The 26,148-nt window shown below is 47.1% G+C and overlaps 1 protein-coding gene across 1 annotated transcript in view; it reads left to right on the top strand.

Annotated features, from left to right (window-relative positions):
- The first annotated feature begins 1,420 nt into the window (after positions 1–1,420).
- Positions 1,421–26,148, top strand: part of HAS1 (hyaluronan synthase 1) — a 28,773-nt gene continuing 4,045 nt past the window's right edge. The window contains exons 1-4 of the mRNA XM_068243369.1: positions 1,421–1,555; positions 5,369–6,309; positions 15,435–15,660; positions 23,241–23,373. Of these exons, the coding sequence (XP_068099470.1) occupies positions 5,416–6,309; positions 15,435–15,660; positions 23,241–23,373 (1,253 nt within the window). The 5' untranslated portion in view covers positions 1,421–1,555; positions 5,369–5,415. The remainder of the gene's footprint in view (positions 1,556–5,368; positions 6,310–15,434; positions 15,661–23,240; positions 23,374–26,148) is intronic.

Below are 26,148 nucleotides of genomic sequence, written 5' to 3'. Positions count from 1 at the left end.
GGAGGAGTAAGTGGTCTCCGGAGGATAGAGATAGTGTGTAGGATAGTGAGAGCCCAGCAGGGATGGAGTAAGTGGTGTCTCCGGAGGATAGAGATAGTGTGTAGGATAGTGAGAGCCCAGCGGAGGGGGAGTAAGTGGTCTCCGAAGGATAGAGATAGTGTGTAGGATAGTGAGAGCCCAACGGAGGAGGAGTAAGTGGTGTCTCTGGAGGATAGAGATAGTGTGTAGGATAGTGATAGCCCAGCGGAGGAGGAGTAAGTGGTCTCCGGAGGATAGAGATAGTGTGTAGGATAGTGAGAGCCCAGCGGAGGAGGAGTAAGTGGTCTCCGGAGGATAGAGATAGTGTGTAGGATAGTGAGAGCCCAGCGGGGATGGAGTAAGTGGTCTCTGGAGGATAGAGATAGAGTGTAGGATAGTGAGAGCCCAGCGGAGGAGGAGTAAGTGGTCTCCGGAGGATAGAGATAGTGTGTAGGATAGTGAGAGCCCAGCGGAGGGGGAGTAAGTGGTCTCCGGAGGATAGAGATAGTGTGTAGGATAGTGAGAGCCCAGCGGAGGAGGAGTAAGTGGTGTCTCTGGAGGATAGAGATAGTGTGTAGGATAGTGATAGCCCAGCGGAGGGGGAGTAAGTGGTCTCCGGAGGATAGAGATAGTGTGTAGGATAGTGAGAGCCCAGCGGAGGAGGAGTAAGTGGTCTCTGGAGGATAGAGATAGTGTGTAGGATAGTGAGAGCCCAGCGGGGATGGAGTAAGTGGTGTCTCCGGAGGATAGAGATAGTGTGTAGGATAGTGAGAGCCCAGCGGGGATGGAGTAAGTGGTGTCTCCGGAGGATAGAGATAGTGTGTAGGATAGTGAGAGCCCAGCGGAGGGGGAGTAAGTGGTCTCCGGAGGATAGAGATAGTGTGTAGGATAGTGAGAGCCCAGCGGAGGGGGAGTAAGTAGTCTCCGGAGGATAGAGATAGTGTGTAGGATAGTGAGAGCCCAGCGGAGGGAGAGTAAGTGGTCTCCGGAGGATAGAGATAGTGTTTAGGATAGTGAGAGCCCAGCGGAGGTGGAGTAAGTGGTCTCTGGAGGATAGAGATAGTGTGTAGGATAGTGAGAGCCCAGCGGAGGGGGAGTAAGTGGTCTCCGGAGGATAGAGATAGTGTGTAGGATAGTGAGAGCCCAGCGGAGGGGGAGTAAGTGGTCTCCGGAGGATAGAGATAGTGTGTAGGATAGTGAGAGCCCAGCGGGGATGGAGTAAGCAGGGTGCCAGTGCTGGACACTACAGTAAATGCAGCTATTAGGTCACAGTGACAGGCAGAGCTCTCCAGTAATATTTTCTGTAATGTAATGTATGACGTGTTGAGGTGTGTCCCTCCCTGTATATTAGCTGCACAGATGCTGTGGAGGCAGGAGAGAGCCTTCTGCAGCTCGCATAGCACACACAGGATCACACAGCAGGAAGGATCACACAGCAGATCACACACAGGAAGGATCACACAGCAGATCCCACACAGGATCACACAGCAGGAAGGATCACACAGCAGATCCCACACAGGATCACACTGCGCACCAGGTAAGCCACAAGGATCTTATATACATTCTATAGTGAAGTTCTTAGTACATCAATGGTATAGGGGGTCCTAGATGGTAATGTAGATGTAATCAGGCTCAACAGAGAGACATATTACTAAAAAGGGAACATGGATTCAAAGATGAATTAGTAAAATGTACTTGTAAGACATCATACTTAATTAAATCATTAAAATAAAAAATAGTCTACTTAAAAAAACTAAGAAAAATAGACAAAAAAAGAGATAGTTCTGGTAGGACATTACACTATGACTATGGTAGGATTAGAGTGTGAGCTCCTCTGAGGACAGCCAGTGACATGACTGTGTACTCTGTAATGTGCTGCAGAAGATGTCAGTGCTATATAAATACATAATAATATGGTAGGGCATTAGACTATGACTATGGTAGGATTAGAGTGTGAGCTCCTCTGAGGATAGTCAGTGACATGACTATGTACTCTGTAATGTGCTGCAGGAAGGGTAGGGCATTAGACTATGACTATGGTAGGATTAGAGTGTGAGCTCCTCTGAGGACAGTCAGTGACATGACTATGTACTCTGTAATGTGCTGCAGGAGATGGCAATGCTATATAAATGCATAATAATAATATGGTAGGACATTAGACTATGACTATGGTAGGATTAGAGTGTGAGCTCCTCTGAGGACAGTCAGTGACATAACTATGTACTCTGTACAGTGCTGCAGAAGATGTCAGTGCTATATGAATACATAATAATAATATGGTAGGACATTAGACTATGACTATGGTGGGATTAGAGTGTGAGCTCCTCTGTGGACAGTCAGTGACATGACTATGTACTCTGTAAAGTGTTGTAGGAGATCTCAATGCTATATAAATACATAATAATAACATGGTAGGACATTAGACTATGACTATGGTAGGATTAGAGTGTGAGCTCCTCTGAGTACAGTCAGTGAAATGACTATGTACTCTGTAATGTGCTGCAGAAGATGTCAGTGCTATATAAATACATAATAATAATATGGTAGGACGTTAGACTATAACTATGGTAGGATTAGATTGTGAGCTCCTCTGAGGACAGTCAGTGACATGACTATGTACTCTGTACAGTGCTGCAGATGATGTTAGTGCTATATAATTACATAATAATAATATGGTAGGACATTAGACTATGACTATGGTAGGATTAGATTGTGAGCTCCTCTGAGGACAGTCAGTGACATGACTATGTACTCTGTACAGTGCTGCAGATGATGTTAGTGCTATATAATTACATAATAATAATATGGTAGGACATTAGACTATGACTATGGTAGGATTAGAGTGTGATCTCCTCTGAGGACAGTCAGTGACATGACTATGTACTGTGTAATGTGCTGCAGAACATGTCAGTGCTATATAAATACATAATATTAATATGGTAGAACATTAGGCTATGATAAGATTAGATTGTGAGCTCCTCTGGGGACAGACTATGTACTCTGTTGATGTCAGTGCTATATAAATACATAATAATAATAATATGGTAGGACATTAGACTATGACTATGGTAGGATTAGAGTGTGAGCTCCTCTGAGGACAGTCAGTGACATGACTATGTACTCTGTAATGTGCTGCAGGACATGTCAGTGCTATATAAATACATAATAATAATATGGTAGGACATTACACTATGACTATGGTAAGATTAGAGTGTGAGCTCCTCTGAGGACAGTCAGTGACATGACTATGTACTCTGTACAGTGCTGCAGGAGATGTCAGTGCTATATAAGTACATAATAATAATATTGTAGGACATTAGACTAGGACTATGGTAGGATTAGAGTGTGAGCTCCTCTGAGGACAGTCAGTGACATGACTATGTACTCTGTAATGTGCTGCAGAAGATGTCAGTGCTATATAAATACATAATAATAATATGGTAGGACATTACACTATGACTATGGTAGGATTAGACTGTGAGCTCCTCTGAGGACAGTCAGTGACATGACTATGTACTCTGTAATGTGCTGCAGAAGATGTCAGTGCTATATAAATACATAATAATAATATGGGAGGACATTAGACTATGACTATGGTAGGATTAGAGTGTGAGCTCCTCTGAGGACAGTCAGTGACATGACTATGTACTCTGTAAAGTGCTGCAGGAGATGTCAGTGCTATATAAATACATAATAATAATATGGTAGGACATTAGACTATGACTATGGTATGGTAGGATTAGATTGTGAGCTCCTCTGAGGACAGTCAGTGACATGACTATGTACTCTGTAATGTGCTGCAGGACATGTCAGTGCTATATAAATACATAATAATAATATGGTAGGACATTACACTATGACTATGGTAAGATTAGAGTGTGAGCTCCTCTGAGGACAGTCAGTGACATGACTATGTACTCTGTACAGTGCTGCAGGAGATGTCAGTGCTAAATAAGTACATAATAATAATATTGTAGGACATTAGACTAGGACTATGGTAGGATTAGAGTGTGAGCTCCTCTGAGGACAGTCAGTGACATGACTATGTACTCTGTAATGTGCTGCAGAAGATATCAGTGCTATATAAATACATAATAATAATATGGTAGGACATTACACTATGACTATGGTAGGATTAGACTGTGAGCTCCTCTGAGGACAGTCAGTGACATGACTATGTACTCTGTAATGTGCTGCAGAAGATGTCAGTGCTATATAAATACATAATAATAATATGGGAGGACATTAGGCTATGACTATGGTAGGATTAGAGTGTGAGCTCCTCTGAGGACAGTCAGGGACATGACTATGTACTCTGTAATGTGCTGCAGGAGATGTCAATGCTATATAAATACATAATAATAATATGGTAGGACATTACACTATGACTATGGTAGGATTAGAGTGTGAGCTCCTCTGAGGACAGTCAGTCATTTTTGCAGTTACGCCCATATATAATTACGATTTGTATAATTTAATTGATTTTGTGTAATCATTGGTAATTTCCCGCAATTTTGGCATACTGTCTGGCTGACTTTAGCAGTTAGTAGCAAAGGGTACAAGACAAAAAAAATAATTTTTCAAAAAGGCCTTGTTTTTAAGAAAATCGATTTTAAAAATGCAAAGGAAAAATGTTTTTTTAAACTCAAAATGACAGCTTTAAAACCATTTTTCCTTTACATTTTATTGACTTTGCACTTTTTTGACTTGTATGCACCATTCTCCTTATGTAGCAATTTTGGTGACAATAGCTTTGTTATTGACTCCTATAGTCGGCATGAAATTACATCAAATTATGCAAAATTACAGATGATTACAGTTGCAGATGAAATTAAGATTTTTTTCCCCCCAAAATTTAGCATTTTTATTTTACATCGTAATTGGGAATTTCAATGTGAAATAATGACTATGCAAAATGTGTCCTCATCACTGCTATCAATTGCTAAAGTCAGCACAGAATTACAGACAAAACTATGTATGATTTTTTACTGAAATTTCGCATTACAATTTCGCAAGAATTATATCTAGTGTGGGCGGAGTGGAGCCGCCCTCATTAACCTACAGGAGTGCAGCCTTGACGTTCCGGGGGGCATCAAGGTGCGGTCTGGAGAAGGACATGGAGGCCTCTAGAGGATCCAGAGTCTTCCCTCTCCCAAGGTAAATATATCACTTTTTAATTAAAAAAAGTCCTGGGTTTGGTTCAGTGATACAGACAGCAGTAAAGGTATAGTGGGTTCTGAGTACTAAAATGAAAACTTGGTTGAACTTCCACTTTAGCTGTGGAAGGTGCAATAAGGCCAACAGAATTGGTGCATTACATGGTATCTTATCTTATCTTGTTTCTTTTCAGACACCTGGCTGAAAGTTATCTCAGCTTCGCCAACTTCCTCAATCAAAATGGCCGACATAGAGAAAGACGAGCGCCAGTGGATCGGCATAGCTCGTAGGGTGATGACCTTCACATTTGCTATCCTAGTGCTGGCGGGGGTGATGTGGGCATTTGTTGATAGTATCCCGCTGGCCACAGACGAGTATAAAATTATGGCTTTCGGAATCTATGGGGCGTTTTTAACAGTGCACCTCATGATCCAAAGTTTTTTTGCTTTTTTGGAGCACCGGAAAATGAGGCGAGGTGGCCTTCCTTGTTCTTACACCAAAACTGTGGCATTGACTATATCAGCTTTCCAGGAGGACCCCATTTACTTGCGGGAATGCCTGGAATCCGTCAAGAACACACATTATCCTCCAGATAAGTTAAAAATTATCATGGTCATTGACGGTAACAACCCAGACGACCGTTACATGATGGATATGTTTACAGAGGTCTTCGCTGGTGAGGACGTTGGCACATATATCTGGCAGAACAACTATCACCACTGGGACAAGGACAAAGCTGAGAAGTTCCATATCGATGATAATCCATTTGACACGCAGGAAAATCCTGGAATCCATTGGATTGACCCTTCACCAAGGGACGATAATAGGATCTATGAGGACCCTAGTAACTTGCAGCATGAAGGAAACATCACATATGACAACATGATAAATCAGAGGACACGTGTTCGAGGAATAGAGATGCAGGAACGTACAAGACAGCCGTTCGGTGACCTGCTGCAGGAAGAGCCACTGCCCATATATACAGACATCGAGATGGAAGACCCCACTAGGCAGGAGGTGGAGCAGGTTATTAGGTCTAAGAGATGTGTGTGCATCATGCAGAAGTGGGGTGGGAAGAGAGAAGTCATGTACACGGCCTTCAAGGCTCTCGGAGACTCAGTGGATTATATCCAGGTAAGAAAGCTGAGAAATGACACTAGCACTAATTATGTACCATTATCTTAGAAGTATCGTGTAGTTATAAACATGTACCGGTGCTGCACAAAAAATTTTGCAATTAATGTTATAAGAATGAACTTTTATTCTAGTTTCCATAAAGCTTTTCCCAGCTGACTGCAAGGCCAAGCTGCGTTCCTTTCCTATTCTAGAATCTGCTCCCTGCTGCACTAGTGCAGAAAGAGACGCCCAAGATATGATAAAACTAAGTTAAAACAGTAAAAGGCAAAAAATAAGGTGGCTTACCTCAATGAAGACAAGACGTTAATAAATAACGATTTTATTATATGCACTGGCAACGCATTTCGTGAATACTACCCCACTTCCTCAGGACAATTCATGTGCCTAGGAATTATCAAATGTAAGGCACTTAGTAATCGGCCTGAGGAAGAGGGCTAGTATGCACAAAACACGTTGCCAGTGCATATAATAATATCATTATTTATTCATGAGTTGTCTTCATTGAGGTAAGCCACCTCGGTTTGTTTTCCTTTTACTGTTTTTAACTTTATCATACCTTGGGCTTTTAATTGGTCTTTGTTGGTTCAACCATTATTAGACCTTTTGGTTATTCTTTACCAAGAGCACAACCATGTCCAGCTAGGCTGGACATCCGAGTGAAGTCAGATTTGTGCACCTCCCCCTGCCTACAGTGGTTGGTTGCCCAACTGCAGCCTTCCTTTCTGAGTTCCCCATTTTACATTACCGTAAAGCATATTGTTGTGACACACTGCACCATCGGGGCTCCCATCATCTCTGTTTCATCCTCTCAGGGTGTGTTCTGACCACCCTCCACATACAGTATGCTCCACTAGTGTTCTGTGCACCAGATAAGTAGCAGGAACAGCAGCCACTTGCAGGAGGACGGGTGTGCCACAACTGAAGGTCTCTGCATCTTGGCACCCATCAAGTCTACTATTTCCTAGTTTTCCATAGAAATAGCTCAGATACTTTCCCCTTCCCGCAGAGGTAATTAGCTGGAAAAAGCAACACCCATTGTCACTTGTTTTTCACACCTGCACAAACTGAGTGACTGTCAGGACGTTCTGATTCTACCAGTCTTAAAGAAACCTGTAACTTCTAAATAAAACTTATCTAAGTAGTGGTGAAGCCTCTGTTTCAGGCCGGAGCAAATTACGACCCACGGGCTGGATTTGGTCCACGATCGATATGAAGCCAGTCTGGGCCAAATCTTCCCTTCTCCCTCCTGCAGTCAATTCAAAAATATGTGCAGCGCATGTACAAGAAAAGAACTTACTCAATCACACTTTCCAGGGGTGATCACCATGGCAACTGTGGCATCACGTGACCTGTTGCCAGTACATACCAGCATGTCACATGACGCTGCTGTTGCCATGGAGCTCGGCGCTGGAAAGTGAAATTGTGTGAGTTACCACCCAATCTAACCCCACACATGCTTTCTCCAGGGGAGAGAGAGATGGACGTTGTTGCTGCGGACCACATTCTAGAGGAACGCAGCCTGATGCTCTGTATACCTCAATGATGGCCAAATGCCAATAGGTGGAAAAACAATGCAAACATTTATTGACTCCTCGACTAGTCATTGAAAGTGTTTAGGTAACTTTCAGCAAGAACGCATTTTGCATATCATCATAGCTGTGGGTTCTCTCCTAATGAATAAGCATGAAATCTTATGTTGTATGCACCCCCCTCCTGCACACAGTGCATCGAAAACACGGAATGATCCTCCTGTACAGAGATCTGACCACTGCGGCCTAGTGTCTCTCCAATCCACATTGCTGGTTGTGAGCATCACTTCTCTCTCCTGTCTATCCACAGAAGGAAGGATGGAGACAGGAGGTGGGGCTTGGGAATTCTGTTAGTAAAGAGGCTTTCAGCATTACAGCCATAGATTGCCATTGCCCGACAACCTCCTGAAAGAAGCACCACCCCCTGGGCTATCTCCTGCCTTTTTTAGGTAAAGTGAAGAAGATATCAGTACGTCATTGTTTACATCTGGCATTGAGGATTGGAGGATCATCAGATCTTCATATCCAAATATCTTACGTAGGATGTCCAAATGAGTTTTATGATGCACTCTGGGGGAATCAGGTATCTGTATTTGGGGATCTTTGTTCACTTATGCTTTAAAGTGACCCCTCACTTCATTACAACTATTGGTAAGGCCGATATGGCTGTGCCTTAAGGTCTGAATATGGGACTTCACAACTGGAGCCTTCAAAGTTGGCTCAGCTTCCTGGGACAGAAGTCTAACCATGCCCACTCCCCCGTGAGATAGCCCCCCCTCCAATACAGACACCGCATGGATTTAGCTGAGTGAGCAGCAGGTCCATTTTCATGTGAATTTGGTAAAAGCTGTTAGGGTAACATGCTTCCTTATCGCCAGTCTCCACATTACACCATGCTATGGTTTATGGATAGTTGCGAGGTAGTGAACTCAGGAATTCTCAATCACTTATGACCTCTGGAGTCCTGGAGGGAGAAGATGAAAAGTCACCGGATGATTCAGCCTACTCATATTGTAAATAAATCGGTTAGCTTAGTCCGTACGTTATTTTTCTTGAAGTGGAAACAGACAAAGCATCAGCCTCTCCTTTCTTCAGAAAAAGCCTATTCATAGGGCCTGGCGGGTTCTTGAAATAGGGTGTTGCCGCCGTCTCAGTAACACTTGAAAACCAACTGTAATCCCGAAGGGGATGGGCACCACAATGGTGCTCATGGATGAGAGCTGAGTCCGGGTTGGCACTCTGTAACCCTTCCCAATCCACTGTCAGACTTGGTGAATTATCCTTCTCCAGCTCCACTGAGGCCATAGTCCGACAAGGAGAAACATGACTGCCGATAGAGGCTCCCTCACTGAATCCAGCGTAGCACGGTGCCAGCCTCTTTAGAGCAAAGTACTGGACTGAGTCCAACATTCTGATCACCGCTGACCCTGTGATGTACCCCATAATAGAAGTATTACGTGGACACATTTGTGTTCCCCCCGATCTGGTTCAGCATGGCGTCAGGCTACACAGATCAAAGTGTCTCTGATCCCCTTCAGCACTACGCTGCAGTGCAACGTGTACTTACGTATTATGCTGGGGCACGTGCAATGTGGGGCGGAGCTACAATACGTGATCTGGCACCAGCCCCGCCCCTACACAAATGGGGGGGCACAACTCATTCAGCTATCACTCCCATCACCATCCTCCCTCCCAATAACATCACACACCATTATACTGTACAGGGCCAGGCAGAGAGGCTCCAGCCTCAGGGCGCAGTGTAGGAGGGGACGCAGTGCCGTGCCGAGGCAGAGGCGAGAGAGGCTTCAGCCTCAGGGCACAGTGTAGGAGGGGGGCACACAACTTATTCAGCTATCATTCCCATCACCCTCCTCCCTCCCAATAACATCACACACCATAATACTGTACAGGGCCAGGCAGAGAGGCTCCAGCCTCAGGGCGCAGTGTAGGATGGGCACACAGCTCACTCTGCTATCACTCACATCACCCTCCTCCCTCCCAATAACATCACACACCATAATACTGTACAGGGCCAGGCAGAGAGGCTCCAGCCTCAGGGCGCAGTGTAGGATGGGCACACAGCTCACTCTGCTATCACTCACATCACCCTCCTCCCTCCCAATAACATCACACACCATAATACTGTACAGGGCCAGGCAGAGAGGCTTCAGCCTCAGGGCGAAGTGTAGGAGGGGACGCAGTGCCGTGCCGAGGCAGAGGCGAGAGAGGCTCCAGCCTCAGGGCGCAGTGTAGGAGGGGGGCACACAACTTATTTAGCTATCATTCCCATCACCCTCCTCCCTCCCACTAACATCACACACCATAATACTATACAGGGCCAGGCAGAGGAGAGAGAGGCTCCAGCCTCAGGGCGCAGTGCAGGAGGGGGCGCACAACTCACTCAGCTATCACTCCCATCACCCTCCTCCCACCCAATAACATCACACACCATAATACTGTACAGGGCCAGGCAGAGAGGCTCCAGCCTCAGGGTGCAGAGTAGGAGGGGCACACAGCTCACTCAGCTATCACTCCCATCATCCTCCTCCCTCCCAATAACATCACACACCATAATACTGTACAGGGCCAGGCAGAGAGGCTCCAGCCTGAGGGTGCAGTGTAGGAGGGGACACACAACTCACTCAGCTATCACTCCCATCACCCTCCTCCCTCCCAATAACATCACACACCATAATACTGTACAGGGCCAGGCAGAGAGGCTCCAGCCTCAGGGTGCAGTGTAGGAGGGGCACACAGCTCACTCAGGTATCACTCCCATCACCCTCCTCCCTCCCAATAACATCACACACCATAATACTGTACAGGGCCAGGCAGAGAGGCTCCAGCCTCAGGGCGCAGTGTAGGAGGGGCACACAGCTCACTCAGGTATCACTCCCATCACCCTCCTCCCTCCTAATAACATCACACACCATAATACTGTACAGGGCCAGGCAGAGAGGCTCCAGCCTCAGGGTGCAGTGTAGGAGGGGGCACACAACTTATTCAGCTATCATTCCCATCACCCTCCTCCCTCCCAATAACATCACACACCATAATACTGTACAGGGCCAGGCAGAGAGGCTCCAGCCTCAGGGCGCAGTGTAGGAGGGGCACACAGCTCACTCTGCTATCACTCACATCCCCCTCCTCCCTCCCAATAACATCACACACCATAATACTGTACAGGGCCAGGCAGAGAGGCTTCAGCCTCAGGGCGAAGTGTAGGAGGGGACGCAGTGCCGTGCCGAGGCAGAGGCGAGAGAGGCTCCAGCCTCAGGGCGCAGTGTAGGAGGGGGCACACAGCTCACTCAGCTATCACTCCCATCACCCTCCTCCCTCCCAATAACATCACACACCATAATACTGTACAGGGCCAGGCAGAGAGGCTCCAGCCTCAGGGCGCAGGGTAGGAGGGGGCACACAGCTCACTCAGCTATCACTCCCATCATCCTCCTCCCTCCCAATAACATCACACACCATAATACTGTACAGGGCCAGGCAGAGAGGCTCCAGCCTCAGGGTGCAGTGTAGGAGGGGACACACAACTCACTCAGCTATCACTCCCATCACCCTCCTCCCTCCCAATAACATCACACACCATAATACTGTACAGGGCCAGGCAGAGAGGCTCCAGCCTCAGGGTGCAGTGTAGGAGGGGACACACAACTCACTCAGCTATCACTCCCATCACCCTCCTCCCTCCCAATAACATCACACACCATAATACTGTACAGGGCCAGGCAGAGAGGCTCCAGCCTCAGGGTGCAGTGTAGGAGGGGGCACACAGCTCACTCAGCTATCACTCCCATCATCCTCCTCCCTCCCAATAACATCACACACCATAATACTGTACAGGGCCAGGCAGAGAGGCTCCAGCCTCAGGGCGCAGGGTAGGAGGGGGCACACAGCTCACTCAGCTATCACTCCCATCATCCTCCTCCCTCCCAATAACATCACACACCATAATACTGTACAGGGCCAGGCAGAGAGGCTCCAGCCCCAGGGCGCAGTGTAGGAGGGGCACACAACTCACTCAGCTATCACTCCCATCACCCTCCTCCCTCCCAATAACATCACACACCATAATACTGTACAGGGCCAGGCAGAGAGGCTCCAGCCTCAGGGCGCAGTGTAGGAGGGGGCACACAGCTCACTCAGCTATCACTCCCATCATCCTCCTCCCTCCCAATAACATCACACACCATAATACTGTACAGGGCCAGGCAGAGAGGCTCCAGCCTCAGGGTGCAGTGTAGGAGGGGACACACAACTCACTCAGTTATCACTCCCATCACCCGCCTCCCTCCCAATAACATCACACACCATAATACTGTATAATACTGCGGTGGCTGGATAGTGTAATGGTTAAGGGCTCTGCCTCTGACACAGGCGACCTGGGTTCGAATCTAGGCTCTGCCTGTTCAGTAAGCCAGCACCTATTCAGTAGGAGACCTTGGGCAAGACTCCCTAACACTGTTACTGCCTATAGAGCGCGTCCTAGTGGCTGCAGCTCTGGCGCTTTGAGTCCGCCAGGAGAAGAGCGCAATATAAATGTTCTGAGTTTGTTGTTGTTTGTTTCTACTGTACAGGGCCAAGCAGCTAGGCTCCAGCCTCAGGGTGCAGTGTAGGAGGGGGTGCAGGGCGAGGCAGAGAGGCTTTGGCCTCAGGGTGCAGTGTAGGAGGGGTGAACAACTCACTCAGCTATCACTCTCCTATTGTGTTTGAAGCAGAGAGAAATAAAAAGGGGATACACGGCAGTGACTGGAAGCCAGATAACTAGAGATTAAGGTGTTGGGGGCGCCTCTTAGTCTAATATCAGTGTGTGACAGCTGGGGTGGGAAGAGCCTCTTAGTGTAACAGCAATCAGTGTGTGACGGCTGGGGTGGGAGGGATGGAGGAGGGTCCTCTTAGTGTAACAGCAATCAGTGTGTGACGGCTGGGGTGGGAGGGATGGGGGAGGAGCCTCTTAGTGTAATAGCAATCAGTGTGTGACGGCTGGGGTGGGAGGGATGGAGGAGGGGCCTCTTAGTGTAATAGCAATCAGTGTGTGACGGCTGGGGTGGGAGGGATGGAGGAGGGGCCTCTTAGTGTAACAGCAATCAGTGTGTGACGGCTGGGGTGGGAGGGATGGAGGGGCAAACTTTGGTGTCTCAGCCTCGGGTGCAGGAGGACCTTGTCCCGGCTCTGACCGAGCAATATACTGCCGCCATGGTCTCTGGCAGGATTCAACGCCAAGCCATATAATGCTGCCATGATTTCCAGCAGGTTTATTTTGCAGGTATAGAAGCTGCAAACTTACTGTAACTGTAAAAGATATTATCTAATGGCAGTCAGTTAGAAAATAACTTGTATAGCAGTGCAGCTACATAGCCAGTGGTCCCGAGCACTACAAATGTTATTTTATCAGCATAACCCCCAGGCTAGTGTTATTAAAGGAAATGAAGATGGCAGCTCCCATTTTCCCTATAGTTCAGGTATCCTGGCAGAAGCTGCAAGCCTCACTTTACACATTTACCTTGGCAGATAACATGGCTCTGTCATAATTACGTGTCTCAACTGTTTGTTTAGCTGTTTGGCTGATGTCGTTGTTGCTGAAGAGCGATTTGCCTTTTCAGAAGTGACAAGACCAGTTTTCTTCCAGTGTAATGATTTGTTTATTTCACTTTAAAAATCAAGTTTATAGTTCAAATACAAAAAACAAATGTGGTATTTTTTTGGGGTCCTTTTCCATTTGGTGCGATGTAACAAAATATCAGTTACACCAGATTGCTCCATTACACACACCAGTCTATGCGGCTGATTGTGTTAACAAGGAAATTTGGGGGCAACCTGCCTTTAAAAAGCCACGCCCTTCAGTCATGTGTATACTGCCAGACAGGAAGTACATGAAAACCACGCCCTTCAGTCACGTGTATACTGCCAGACAGGAAGTACATGAAAACCACGCCCTTCAATCACGTGTATACTGCCAGACAGGAAGTACATGAAAACCACGCCCTTCAGTCACGTGTATACTGCCAGACAGGAAGTACATGAAAACCACGCCCTTCAATCACGTGTATACTGCCAGACAGGAAGTACATGAAAACCACGCCCTTCAGTCACGTGTATACTGCCAGACAGGAAGTACATGAAAACCACGCCCTTCAGTCACGTGTATACTGCCAGACAGGAAGTACATGAAAACCCTGCCCTTCAGTCACGTGTATAAAGCCAGACAGGAAGTACATGAAAGCTACGCCCTTCAGTCACATGTATACTGCCAGACAGGAAGTACATAAAAACCACGCCCTTCAGTCACGTGTATACTGCTAGACAGGAAGTACATGAAAACCATGCCCTTCAGTCACATGTATACTACCAGACAGGAAGTACATAAAAGCTACGCCCTTCAGTCACGTGTCTACTGCTAGACAGGAAGTACATAAAAGCCACGCCCTTCAGTCACGTGTCTACTGCCAGACAGGAAGTACATCTTCTGAAGATCTGCATCCACACACCACACTACACACATGACAGACGTTCACAATGTGCCCATTACCGTTGATGAAAAAGGATCCGATGACTTCTGCTCAGACACATCAGCTGTCCAAATCCAGCTCAATTGTGGGTCTTGGTTTGAGTAAAGCACGCCTGAATTGAGAATGATATGGACGCTGCCATGTGTATTTCGTGTTAAACAATACCAGTTGCCTGGCATCCCTGCTGAGCTCTCTGGCTGCAGTAGTGTCTGAATCACACACCTGAAACAAGCATGCAGCTAATCCAGTCTGACTTCAGTCAGAGCCCCTGATCTGCTGCATGCTTGTTCAGGGGCTGTGGGTAAAAGTATTAGAGGCAGAGGATCAGCAGGATAGCCAGGCAACGTGCATTGTTTAGAGGGAAATAAATATGGCAGCCACCATATCCCTGTCACTTCAGGTGTCCTTTAAACACAACAGCAGCAAACTCTGCAAAACAAAAGCTTTACAATATACGTTGGGTTAGAGGAATGCCTGGTACACACCATGCAATTTACCGTCAGATAGGTGGGTCGATCATTTCTGACAGATCCAATCGGATTTCCGATCATTTTTCTGATCACTTCTATGCAAATCGATCAGAAAAACAATCTGAAATCAGATCGGACCTGTTGGAAATGATGTATTTGACCCGTCTATCTGATGGGAAATTGCATGCTGTACCAGGTTTTAGGGCCATTCACACTACAGCGTTTTGCCGGCGATTTCAGCAAAACGCTCAAGCGATAGTGCTTTTTAAAGCACCAGTGCAATAAAGGCCTATGGCCCATTCTCACTTAACGCAAATCGCCAAACGCAAACACGTAGCCTGCACCATTTTCAGGCGATTTCCCGGCGATTGCATTTCAGTGCTATAAAAGCGCTAAATGCGATCGCGAAACAATCGGCAAGTGTGAATGGTGATTTTTTAGCCTTAAACGGGAAAAATGGCCATAGCAAAACGCTAGCAAAAGTGGTAGCGTTATGCGATCAGCAAGTGTGAAGGGCCCTAAGAGGTTCTGCCTGATGATGCAGATTTCACTTGGGCACAAAGTCATGAAGAAGTAACATCTTCGTATTCCGCTGTTTTCAGGTGTGTGACTCCGACACCAAGCTGGAACCGCTGGCCACGCTGGAGCTGGTGAAGGTTCTGGAATCTAATGACCGATACGGTGCGGTGGGTGGAGATGTCCGAATTCTCAACCTCTCAGACTCCTACATCAGCTTCATGAGCAGCCTGAGGTACTGGATTGCCTTCAACGTGGAACGAGCGTGCCAATCCTACTTCGACTGCGTCTCCTGCATCAGCGGCCCTCTGGGTAAGCGAGCAAAAGCATTCCATTCAGAGGAGTACGTCTATATTACATAATACACATTTATAATATCCATCACTGTGTCTCTCTGTGAATGTCCGTACAGTATGCCAGGCAAGCAAGCTATACAGGGTCTCCTGATCACGTCTCACGTAGGGAGTGATGATATCTGTATTACTTTGCACCACTCCGCTGACCATACACCATACAATTGTGCAGTGCAATAGAGGTGCCACTAAGTATAAAAACAAATGGTCTAAAAGTAATAAAAAGGGGGGGGGGGGGGGGGTAATGCTGGGCTTACCTACCAACAGATGATTTAATTACTCCAAAACAAGAGGGGAGGAGTTTACAACGCATCTCATGGGTCCACAACCCGCCTATTTTACCTGCCCTCCCTTTATTGCATTTAAACATTTCTTGTGATACCTCCTGGTTCCTCTGTTGTACTACAAGTATTGTTATCCACCCTGATGGAGGGGATCTCTTGCCCTAATTTACTATCTACAGAGAGCGACTTCTTAAACTCCTGAGTTGGGACAGGAAAAAAATCACCACCTGCCTAATCAGTAGTTGCCTTGTAGGTAACCCACCCTTGTATGTATTCTATCACACATTTACATACTTACCCACGTTATACTTGACGTACTGCACTAGAGAGGGCTCCCGTTGTATATCCCCCTTTATTGTCACCATACACGTGTGATACAACAATCATATCCAATCTCTTCACTTCCATGTTTCGGGAGAACTCACATTAACAATTTATTCTCAATCTTTTGGCCCTTATAATACAGGGGTGTGATAAGGCTGTACACGATTATGCAATCACCCCTGCTAGCTCTGTACTGATCCTCAACATCACATGGCAGGAGAGGAGGACAGTTGGCCTGTGGGCGCAGTTTAGCGAGGGTGGAGGATGCGGGCAAAGCTTCAGGCCACAGGTTCAGCCTCTGGTTGGGTTACATTGTCAGTGTAGTTGTAGTAAGTCAGCATTTTCCTGTTGATATATTGCACTGTGACATTCTAACAGAAGAGCCCCCGGGGTAAGTATCTGAAGCATGAGAGACACACCTTTCTCCTCACAGAAGACTGTCTCGCACCCTCGGAGAAACTGCTGAATAAGCAGAATGTATTGGCCCGCAGCATTCCATGACACACCTGTTATCTAAGCCGATTATGTAGTGTTCTGCTTGTGTTCAGCATAGACAATGTACAAGCCTTCCTCTCTCATTTCTGGACACATGTCCAACTTCTTCATCTTCTTCATTGCCTTAAGTCTAAAAATGTGACTCCTAGACCTGTAACCTCCTTCACCTGTAATCTCACAGAGCGGGTGATGAGATAATAGGCCATGCTGTTCATGTTCAGTGCTGTAGCAAAAGGTTGTGCAGAGGTTGTGACTGCACCAGGGCTCTTGGGACAGAGAATCCTCCCTCAACCACAGTATTACCTCTCTATTGGTCCTGTGCTGGTAATAATCACGGCAATCGGTGCCTTGAATAGTGGTAATCATTAACCCTCCTGGCGGTATATTAAAAACCGCCAGGGGGCAGCGCAGCCGTTTTTTTAATTTTTTTTTTTTTTATATATATCATGTAGCGAGCCGAGGGCTCGCTACATGATAGCCGCTGCTCAGCGGCATCCCCCCAGCCCCGCCGATCGCCTCCGGCGATAGGCGATCAGGAAATCCCATTCAAAGAACGGGATTTCCTGGAGGGCTTCCCCCGTCGCCATGGCGATGGGGCGGGATGACGTCACTGACGTCATGGACGTCGTGACGTCTAAGGGAGTCCCGATCCACCCCTTGCCGCTGCCTGGCGCTGATAGGCCAGGCAACGCAGGGGTCTAGGGGGGGGGCTGTCTTGCGACACGGATAGCGGCGATCGAGCGCGGGGTGGCGGCGATCGAAGTGCTGACGCAGCTAGCAAAGTGCTAGCTGCGTTCAGCAAAAAAAAAATTATTCAAATCGGCCCAGCAGGGCCTGAGAAAACCTCCTGCGCGGCTTCCCCCGAACGTTACCGCCAGGAAGGTTAACAAACTGTTTCCCATCCCCTTCTTACACCTCAGACACTGTGGTTGGCAGATTTTGGTGCACCGTATCAATGGTTATGTATAGAGTGCTTGGGGGGGCCCATGTAAAACTTGCACCGGGGCCCATGGTTCCTTAGCTATGCCACAGTTTCTGTCCTTTATAAAATGATCCTTGCAGAATCATTGAAAAATACCCCATAGTTCATTAAGGTGAGGAGAAAAGAATCTGGTGTAACTCTTAGTACTCAACTGCTTGACAAAGTCTTCCAAGTTACCAGTCGGCATCAATGGATTATATTCCAGGAAACCAGTTACAGAACGCTTGTACGCTGGTATGGAACTCTGTCATCCATGAGTTCCTCAATCCAGGAAACCAGTTACAGAACACTTGTACGCTGGTATGGAACTCTGTCATGCATGAGTTCCTCAATATAAGAAACCAGTTACAGAATGCTTGTACGCTGGTATGGAACTCTGTCATCCATGAGTTCCTCAATCCAAGAAACCAGTTACAGAATGCTTGTACGCTGGTATGGAACTCTGTCCTCCATGAGTTCCTCAATCCAAGAAACCAGTTACAGAACGCTTGTACGCTGGTATGGAACTCTGTCATCCATGAGTTCCTCAATCCAAGAAACCAGTTACAGAATGCTTGTACGCTGGTATGGAAGTCTGTAATGCATGAGTTCCTAAATCCAGGAAACCACAGAACCACAGAACAGAACACTTGTACGCTGGTATGGAACTCTGTCATCCATGAGTTCCTCAATCCAGGAAACCAGTTACAGAACACTTGTACGCTGGTATGGAACTCTGTCCTCCATGAGTTCCTCAATCCAAGAAACCAGTTACAGAATGCTTGTACGCTGGTATGGAACTCTGTCATCCATGAGTTCCTCAATCCAGGAAACCAGTTACAGAACACTTGTACGCTGGTATGGAACTCTGTCATGCATGAGTTCCTCAATATAAGAAACCAGTTACAGAATGCTTGTACGCTGGTATGGAACTCTGTCATCCATGAGTTCCTCAATCCAAGAAACCAGTTACAGAATGCTTGTACGCTGGTATGGAACTCTGTCCTCCATGAGTTCCTCAATCCAAGAAACCAGTTACAGAATGCTTGTACGCTGATATGGAACTCTGTCATCCATGAGTTCCTCAATCCAGGAAACCAGTTACAGAACACTTGTACGCTGGTATGGAACTCCGTCATCCATGAGTTCCTCAATCCAGGAAACCAGTTACAGAATGCTTTTACGCTGGTATGGAACTCTGTCATCCATGAGTTCCTCAATCCAAGAAACCAGTTACAGAATGCTTGTACGCTGGTATGGAACTCTGTCATCCATGAGTTCCTCAATCCAAGAAACCAGTTACAGAATGCTTGTACGCTGGTATGGAAGTCTAATGCATGAGTTCCTAAATCCAGGAAACCACAGAACCACAGAACAGAACACTTGTACGCTGGTATGGAACTCTGTCATCCATGAGTTCCTCAATCCAGGAAACCAGTTACAGAACACTTGTACGCTGGTATGGAACTCTGTCCTCCATGAGTTCCTCAATCCAAGAAACCAGTTACAGACTGCTTGTACGCTGGTATGGAACTCTGTCATCCATGAGTTCCTCAATCCAGAAAACCAGTTACAGAACACTTGTACGCTGGTATGGAACTCTGTCATGCATGAGTTCCTCAATATAAGAAACCAGTTACAGAATGCTTGTACGCTGGTATGGAACTCTGTCATCCATGAGTTCCTCAATCCAAGAAACCAGTTACAGAATGCTTGTACGCTGGTATGGAACTCTGTCCTCCATGAGTTCCTCAATCCAAGAAACCAGTTACAGAATGCTTGTACGCTGATATGGAACTCTGTCATCCATGAGTTCCTCAATCCAGGAAACCAGTTACAGAACACTTGTACGCTGGTATGGAACTCCGTCATCCATGAGTTCCTCAATCCAGGAAACCAGTTACAGAATGCTTTTACGCTGGTATGGAACTCTGTCATGCATGAGTTCCTGAATCCAGGAAACCAGTTACAGAACGCTTGTACGCTGGTATGGAACTCTGTCCTCCATGAGTTCCTGAATCCAGGAAACCAGTTACAGAATGCTTTTACGCTGGTATGGAACTCTGTCATGCATGAGTTCCTGAATCCAGGAAACCAGTTACAGAACGCTTGTACGCTGGTATGGAACTCTGTCATCCATGAGTTCCTGAATCCAGGAAACCAGTTACAGAACGCTTGTACGCTGGTATGGAACTCTGTCATCCATGAGTTCCTCAATCCAGGAAACCAGTTACAGAACGCTTGTACGCTGGTATGGAAGTCTGTCATCCATGAGTTCCTCCATCCAGGAAACCAGTTACAGAATGCTTTTACGCTGGTATGGAACTCTGTCATCCATGAGTTCCTCCATCCAGGAAACCAGTTACAGAACGCTTGTACGCTGGTATAGAACTCTGTCATCCATGAGTTCCTCCATCCAGGAAACCAGTTACAGAACGCTTGTACGCTGGTATGGGACTCTGTCATCCATGAGTTCCTGAATCCAGGAAACCAGTTACAGAATGCTTGTACGCTGGTATGGATCTCTGTCATCCATGAGTTCCTGAATCCAGGAAACCAGTTACAGAATGCTTGTACGCTGGTATGGAACTCTGTCCTCCATGAGTTCCTCCATCCAGGAAACCAGTTACAGAACGCTTGTACGCTGGTATGGAACTCTGTCATCCATGAGTTCCTCAATCCAGGAAACCAGTTACAGAACACTTGTACGCTGGTATGGGACTCTGTCATCCATGAGTTCCTCCATCCAGGAAACCAGTTACAGAACGCTTGTACGCTGGTATGGAACTCTGTCCTCCATGAGTTCCTCATTCCAAGAAACCAGTTACAGAATGCTTGTACGCTGATATGGAACTCTGTCATCCATGAGTTCCTCAATCCAGGAAACCAGTTACAGAACACTTGTACGCTGGTATGGAACTCTGTCATCCATGAGTTCCTCAATCCAAGAAACCAGTTACAGAATGCTTGTACGCTGGTATGGAACTCTGTCATCCATGAGTTCCTCCATCCAGGAAACCAGTTACAGAACGCTTGTACGCTGGTATGGAACTCTGTCCTCCATGAGTTCCTCAATCCAAGAAACCAGTTACAGAATGCTTGTACGCTGGTATGGAACTCTGTCCTCCATGAGTTCCTCAATCCAGGAAACCACAGAACCACAGAACAGAACGCTTGTACGCTGCCACTGGTATGGAACTCTGTCATGTACTCAACTGCTTGACAAAGTCTTCCAAGTTACCAGTCGGCATCAATGGATTCTTTAATCCAGGAAACCAGTTACAGAACACTTGTACGCTGGTATGGAACTCTGTCATCTATGGCGAGATTGTATCTTTCAGGGGTGACCTTTGTTGGAGGGGATGTGGGCAGACAGACACTTGTTGGAGGGGATGTGAGCAGACAAGGACTCCATTTGCTTTGGTGATGCCCAGCTATACAGACCTCATGATCCAGGATTTTAGGACTTCAGGATGTGACATAGAACTTCAGTGAGACTCCGGGAGATTATTTTCTACTAAAGTTGGCCATTAACGATACAATCCTGTGAACGGTCAATTTTTTTCCAATCCCAGCAGTCATAGAAGCATTCCCACTAATGGCCGTAAACCTACTAATTTAATCAGATTAATGGAATTGATCCATTTTACTGATCGATGCCATCAATCTGATCAAATTGGTAAGCGGGTTTTCGGCCATAATTGGGCATTTTTGATTGATTACTGTGATGATCAGAAACGATCAATCGTCTATGGGATTGTATCGTTAATGGCCACCCTATGACATCTTTTAAGATCTATAAAAACAAATCAGTTATTTCACATTTGGTACACACAGCATATAGTCTTGTACCTAAATACTGCACAAGTGTGGAGATTCCTTCCTGTAAAGAATCCTTCCAGAGGATAAACAAAATAAACACTGCAGAAGAGACCATTCTCATAGGAAGAGATAAGTGGGATAAGCAATTAGCAGGCGATTCCCACGAATGGCCAAAGCGCTAGTGTAATAGTAAGTATATGGCAGTGACCTCACTGCCGCAATTGCCGTCGATCGCTGGAGATTTGCGATTAGTGGCAATTGACAACCGCGTTACCTGCGGCATTTTATGGCAATTCGGATGTGATCGCGATTAGCATATATTGAAGCGCGAAATTGCGATCACTCCAAGAATGCGTATTTGTCCAGTGATTTTTCCATGTTAAGTCGCAGAAATATCACCTGCGCAAAACGCTAACGCCGCTAAGAGCTACAGTTTTGCGCTTTTAAGTGTGAATGGACCCAAATACTATTTCACTTGGGCAGCCTGGATAGAGGAGAAAGCAGTTCTGAATTCTATCAGGAGAATTTCTCCAAACCACCATGTACTGCACTCTATTCATGTTATACAGAGGGAGGTTACATATAATGTGTATGCTTGTTCCCTATTAACATTTTGGGCTCGATTCAGTAAACTGTGCTTAGTGTTAGCACGCCTACTTAGCACGCTTCTTCACGCCTAAACCAGCTGTTCGCGCATTAAAACACGTGCGAAACGCATTGCGCGCAAAACTTTGCACGTGCAAAGTCCGGTGCGTGCGAAACCCGATGCGACGTTAAAGTCGCATGCATGCAATGTTAAAGTCGCATCCAATGCGACGTTATAGGACCATCGCAATGCGATGTTTCACGCGCTCCAGACTTTGTGTGCACAAAGTTTTGCGCACGGGACTTTGCACGTGGACTGATTTGGAGAACGGTGCTGACCTAGTTAGCACCCTAGTTAACACGCCCAAAGTGTTTAGGCGTGCTAAATGGGTTAGCACCGCTTACTGAATCGAGCCCTTTGAGTTTTTTTTACTCCTTTTGAAAACAACGCACAAAGAACTTGGTAACTTCATTGACCAGAGGAGATGTCCTCAAGACCTCCTTCCAGCATTGATATTTTCCATAAGCTGCTGTTCGTAGGATCAGGATTACTAGTCGCTAGTGAGGAGCAGAGCTTTCTGTTGGGGGGCTCTGACCCCTGCCAACATGTTTGTTTATTTTTTTATGTATTTATTTGTATTTTTTTTATAATAAATTTTACTCTTTTTTTTTTATTATTCCCATCCCGCCTCCCTCCTTCCAGCCAGCCAATCACAGCGAACGCTAGGCTTCAGCCTATGACAGCCAATTGCTCCTGTGCGTGTGATTACGCTCATCAGTGCTAGTCACGTTTTTGATAACATGCTTCAGTAAGATCCTAACCACACCCACGCACTTGTGTCCGCTTCTGTGCACGATTCAGCAACACGTCAATGTTACAGATGCCAGAAAGCAGACAGAAGCATGTTTGTATGTTCAGGCCCTTTACACGCATGTTATGTAAACATTTTCAGCTTATCTATCCAGCCTTGTGAAATTCTCTGTATTGTAGATGTTCTGTATGCAGATGTCCAGATCTATACACAATAAAATGACATAAAATGAATCAATGCGCTCTTTCTCGTTCAGGGCTCTACCGCAATGACCTGCTCCAGACCTTCCTGGAATCCTGGTACAATCAGAAGTTCCTGGGAACACACTGCACGTTTGGTGACGACCGGCATCTGACCAACAGAATGCTCAGCATTGGCTACGCAACTAAGTGAGTAAATGTGCAGCACAGAGATGGGACTCGGTAAAGCTCCGCCTCTTGGGCTGGGCTGTTAGTGCTTTGTATTTCATTCTCTTGCCTCTTATCACTCCTCTGTTGGGTCTTGATGAACCAGGATTCTCCCACGAGTACAGATAGTCAGTAAGATGGTAGTAGCTATGTCATGCTGGCAAGTCTGATGCAAATGTATGGCTGCATATAATTTGCATGCAAGCGATATCTCATTGTCTCCACTCATGAGTTAGTCTGTTTTTCTCATTTAAGTTTTAGCTTTGGGAGTGTAACCCCATTTTTATTATACAAGTAAAGTCTTTTGCTCAGTTGCTTCCATAAATGTATATATATATATATATATATAATAAACCCCCTGTGTCCCTGCGTCACGCTGTCCCTGTGTAGCGTTGTCTGTGCTTTTTGCTAATTATGTGCGCAGCATGGACCCAGCCTCACAGAGACAGGAGGACGGGGCTAGGGAGCTGGGCAGGCGTGTGAGCGGGCGGTCGGGTGTGCGGCGGGTGTGAGCGTGCGCACGTGTGTGGCAGGTGCGCACGCACGCGCAGTAAGATGCGGTGGGCGGCGGCGAGAAACAGACCATAGAGCCCATTTTTAAACGGGGGTCTACTAGTTTATATATATATATATTGTCTCCAGCCAAACTTTATTTCATTATGCAGGAAAAACTGAGATGGGTCTGGTTACAGTAAACTCTGATATAGTAAACTCAGTCCTCAGATCTCAGCAGCTGTGGCTGTATATTTATACAATGTATGACCAATTCTGTTTTAGTAAACTACTTGTCCTGGTCCCTGGAGCTTACTATAAAGGGATTCTACTGTATAAGCACAAGGGGCAGCAGCAGCAGACAGCATTCCTTACATTCGGGCACAGCACTGGACACCTGCATTAGGGCACAAGGGGCAGCAGCAGCAGACAGCATTCCTTACATTCGGGCACAGCACTGGACACCTGCATTAGGGCACAACGGGCAGCAGCAGACAGCATTCCTTAGATTTGGGCACAGCACTGGACACCTGCATTAGGGCACAAGGGGCAGCAGCAGCAGACAGCATTCATTACATTCGGGCACAGCGCTGGACACCTGCATTAGGGCACAAGGGGCAGCAGCAGCAGACAGCATTCCTTACATTCGGGCACAGCACTGGACACCTGCATTAGGGCACAACGGGCAGCAGCAGACAGCATTCCTTAGATTTGGGCACAGCACTGGACACCTGCATTAGGGCACAAGGGGCAGCAGCAGACAGCATTCCTTACATTCGGGCACAGCACTGGACACCTGCATTAGGGCACAAGGGGCAGCAGACAGCATTTGTTACATTCGGGCACAGCACTGGACACCTGCATTAGTGCACATGGGGCAGCAGCAGCAGACAGCATTCCTTACATTCGGGCACAGCACTGGATACCTGCATTAGGGCACAAGGGGCAGCAGACAGCATTCGTTACATTCAGGCACAGCACTGGACACCTGCATTAGGGCACATGGGGCAGCAGCAGCAGACAGAATTCCTTACATTCGGGCACAGCACTGGACACCTGCATGAGGGCACAAGGGGCAGCAGCAGCAGACAGCATTCCTTACATTCGGGCACAGCGCTGGATACCTGCATTAGGGCACAAGGGGCAGCAGACAGCATTCCTTACATTCGGGCACAGCACTGGACACCTGCATTAGGGCACAAGGGGATGCAGCAGCAGACAGCATTCCTTACATTCGGGCACTGCACTGGACACCTGCATTAGGACACAAGGGGCAGCAGCAGCAGACAGCATTCCTTACATTCGGGCACTGCACTGGACACCTGCATTAGGGCACATGGGGCAGCAGCAGCAGACAGCATTCCTTACATTCGGGCACAGCACTGGACACCTGCATTAGGACACAAGGGGCAGCAGCAGACAGCATTCCTTACATTCGGGCACAGCACTGGACACCTGCATTAGGGCAAAAGGGGCAGCAGCAGCAGACAGCATTCCTTACATTTGGGCACAACACTGGACACCTGCATTAGGGCACATGGGACAGCAGCAGCAGACAGCATTCCTTACATTCAGGCACTGCACTGGACACCTGCATTAGTGCACATGGGGCAGCAGCAGCAGACAGCATTCCTTACATTCGGGCACAGCACTGGACACCTGCATTAGGGCACAAGGGGCAGCAGACAGCATTCGTTACATTCAGGCACAGCACTGGACACCTGCATTAGGGCACATGGGGCAGCAGCAGCAGACAGAATTCCTTACATTCGGGCACAGCACTGGACACCTGCATGAGGGCACAAGGGGCAGCAGCAGCAGACAGCATTCCTTACATTCGGGCACAGCGCTGGATACCTGCATTAGGGCACAAGGGGCAGCAGACAGTATTCCTTACATTCGGGCACAGCACTGGACACCTGCATTAGGGCACAAGGGGATGCAGCAGCAGACAGCATTCCTTACATTCGGGCACTGCACTGGACACCTGCATTAGGACACAAGGGGCAGCAGCAGCAGACAGCATTCCTTACATTCGGGCACTGCACTGGACACCTGCATTAGGGCACATGGGGCAGCAGCAGCAGACAGCATTCCTTACATTCGGGCACAGCACTGGACACCTGCATTAGGACACAAGGGGCAGCAGCAGACAGCATTCCTTACATTCGGGCACAGCACTGGACACCTGCATTAGGGCAAAAGGGGCAGCAGCAGCAGACAGCATTCCTTACATTTGGGCACAACACTGGACACCTGCATTAG

This window comes from Hyperolius riggenbachi, chromosome 6 (genome assembly GCF_040937935.1).
Source record: "Hyperolius riggenbachi isolate aHypRig1 chromosome 6, aHypRig1.pri, whole genome shotgun sequence".
Classification (NCBI taxonomy): Eukaryota; Metazoa; Chordata; class Amphibia; order Anura; family Hyperoliidae; genus Hyperolius; species Hyperolius riggenbachi.
This window is presented reverse-complemented; position numbering and strand designations above follow the sequence as displayed.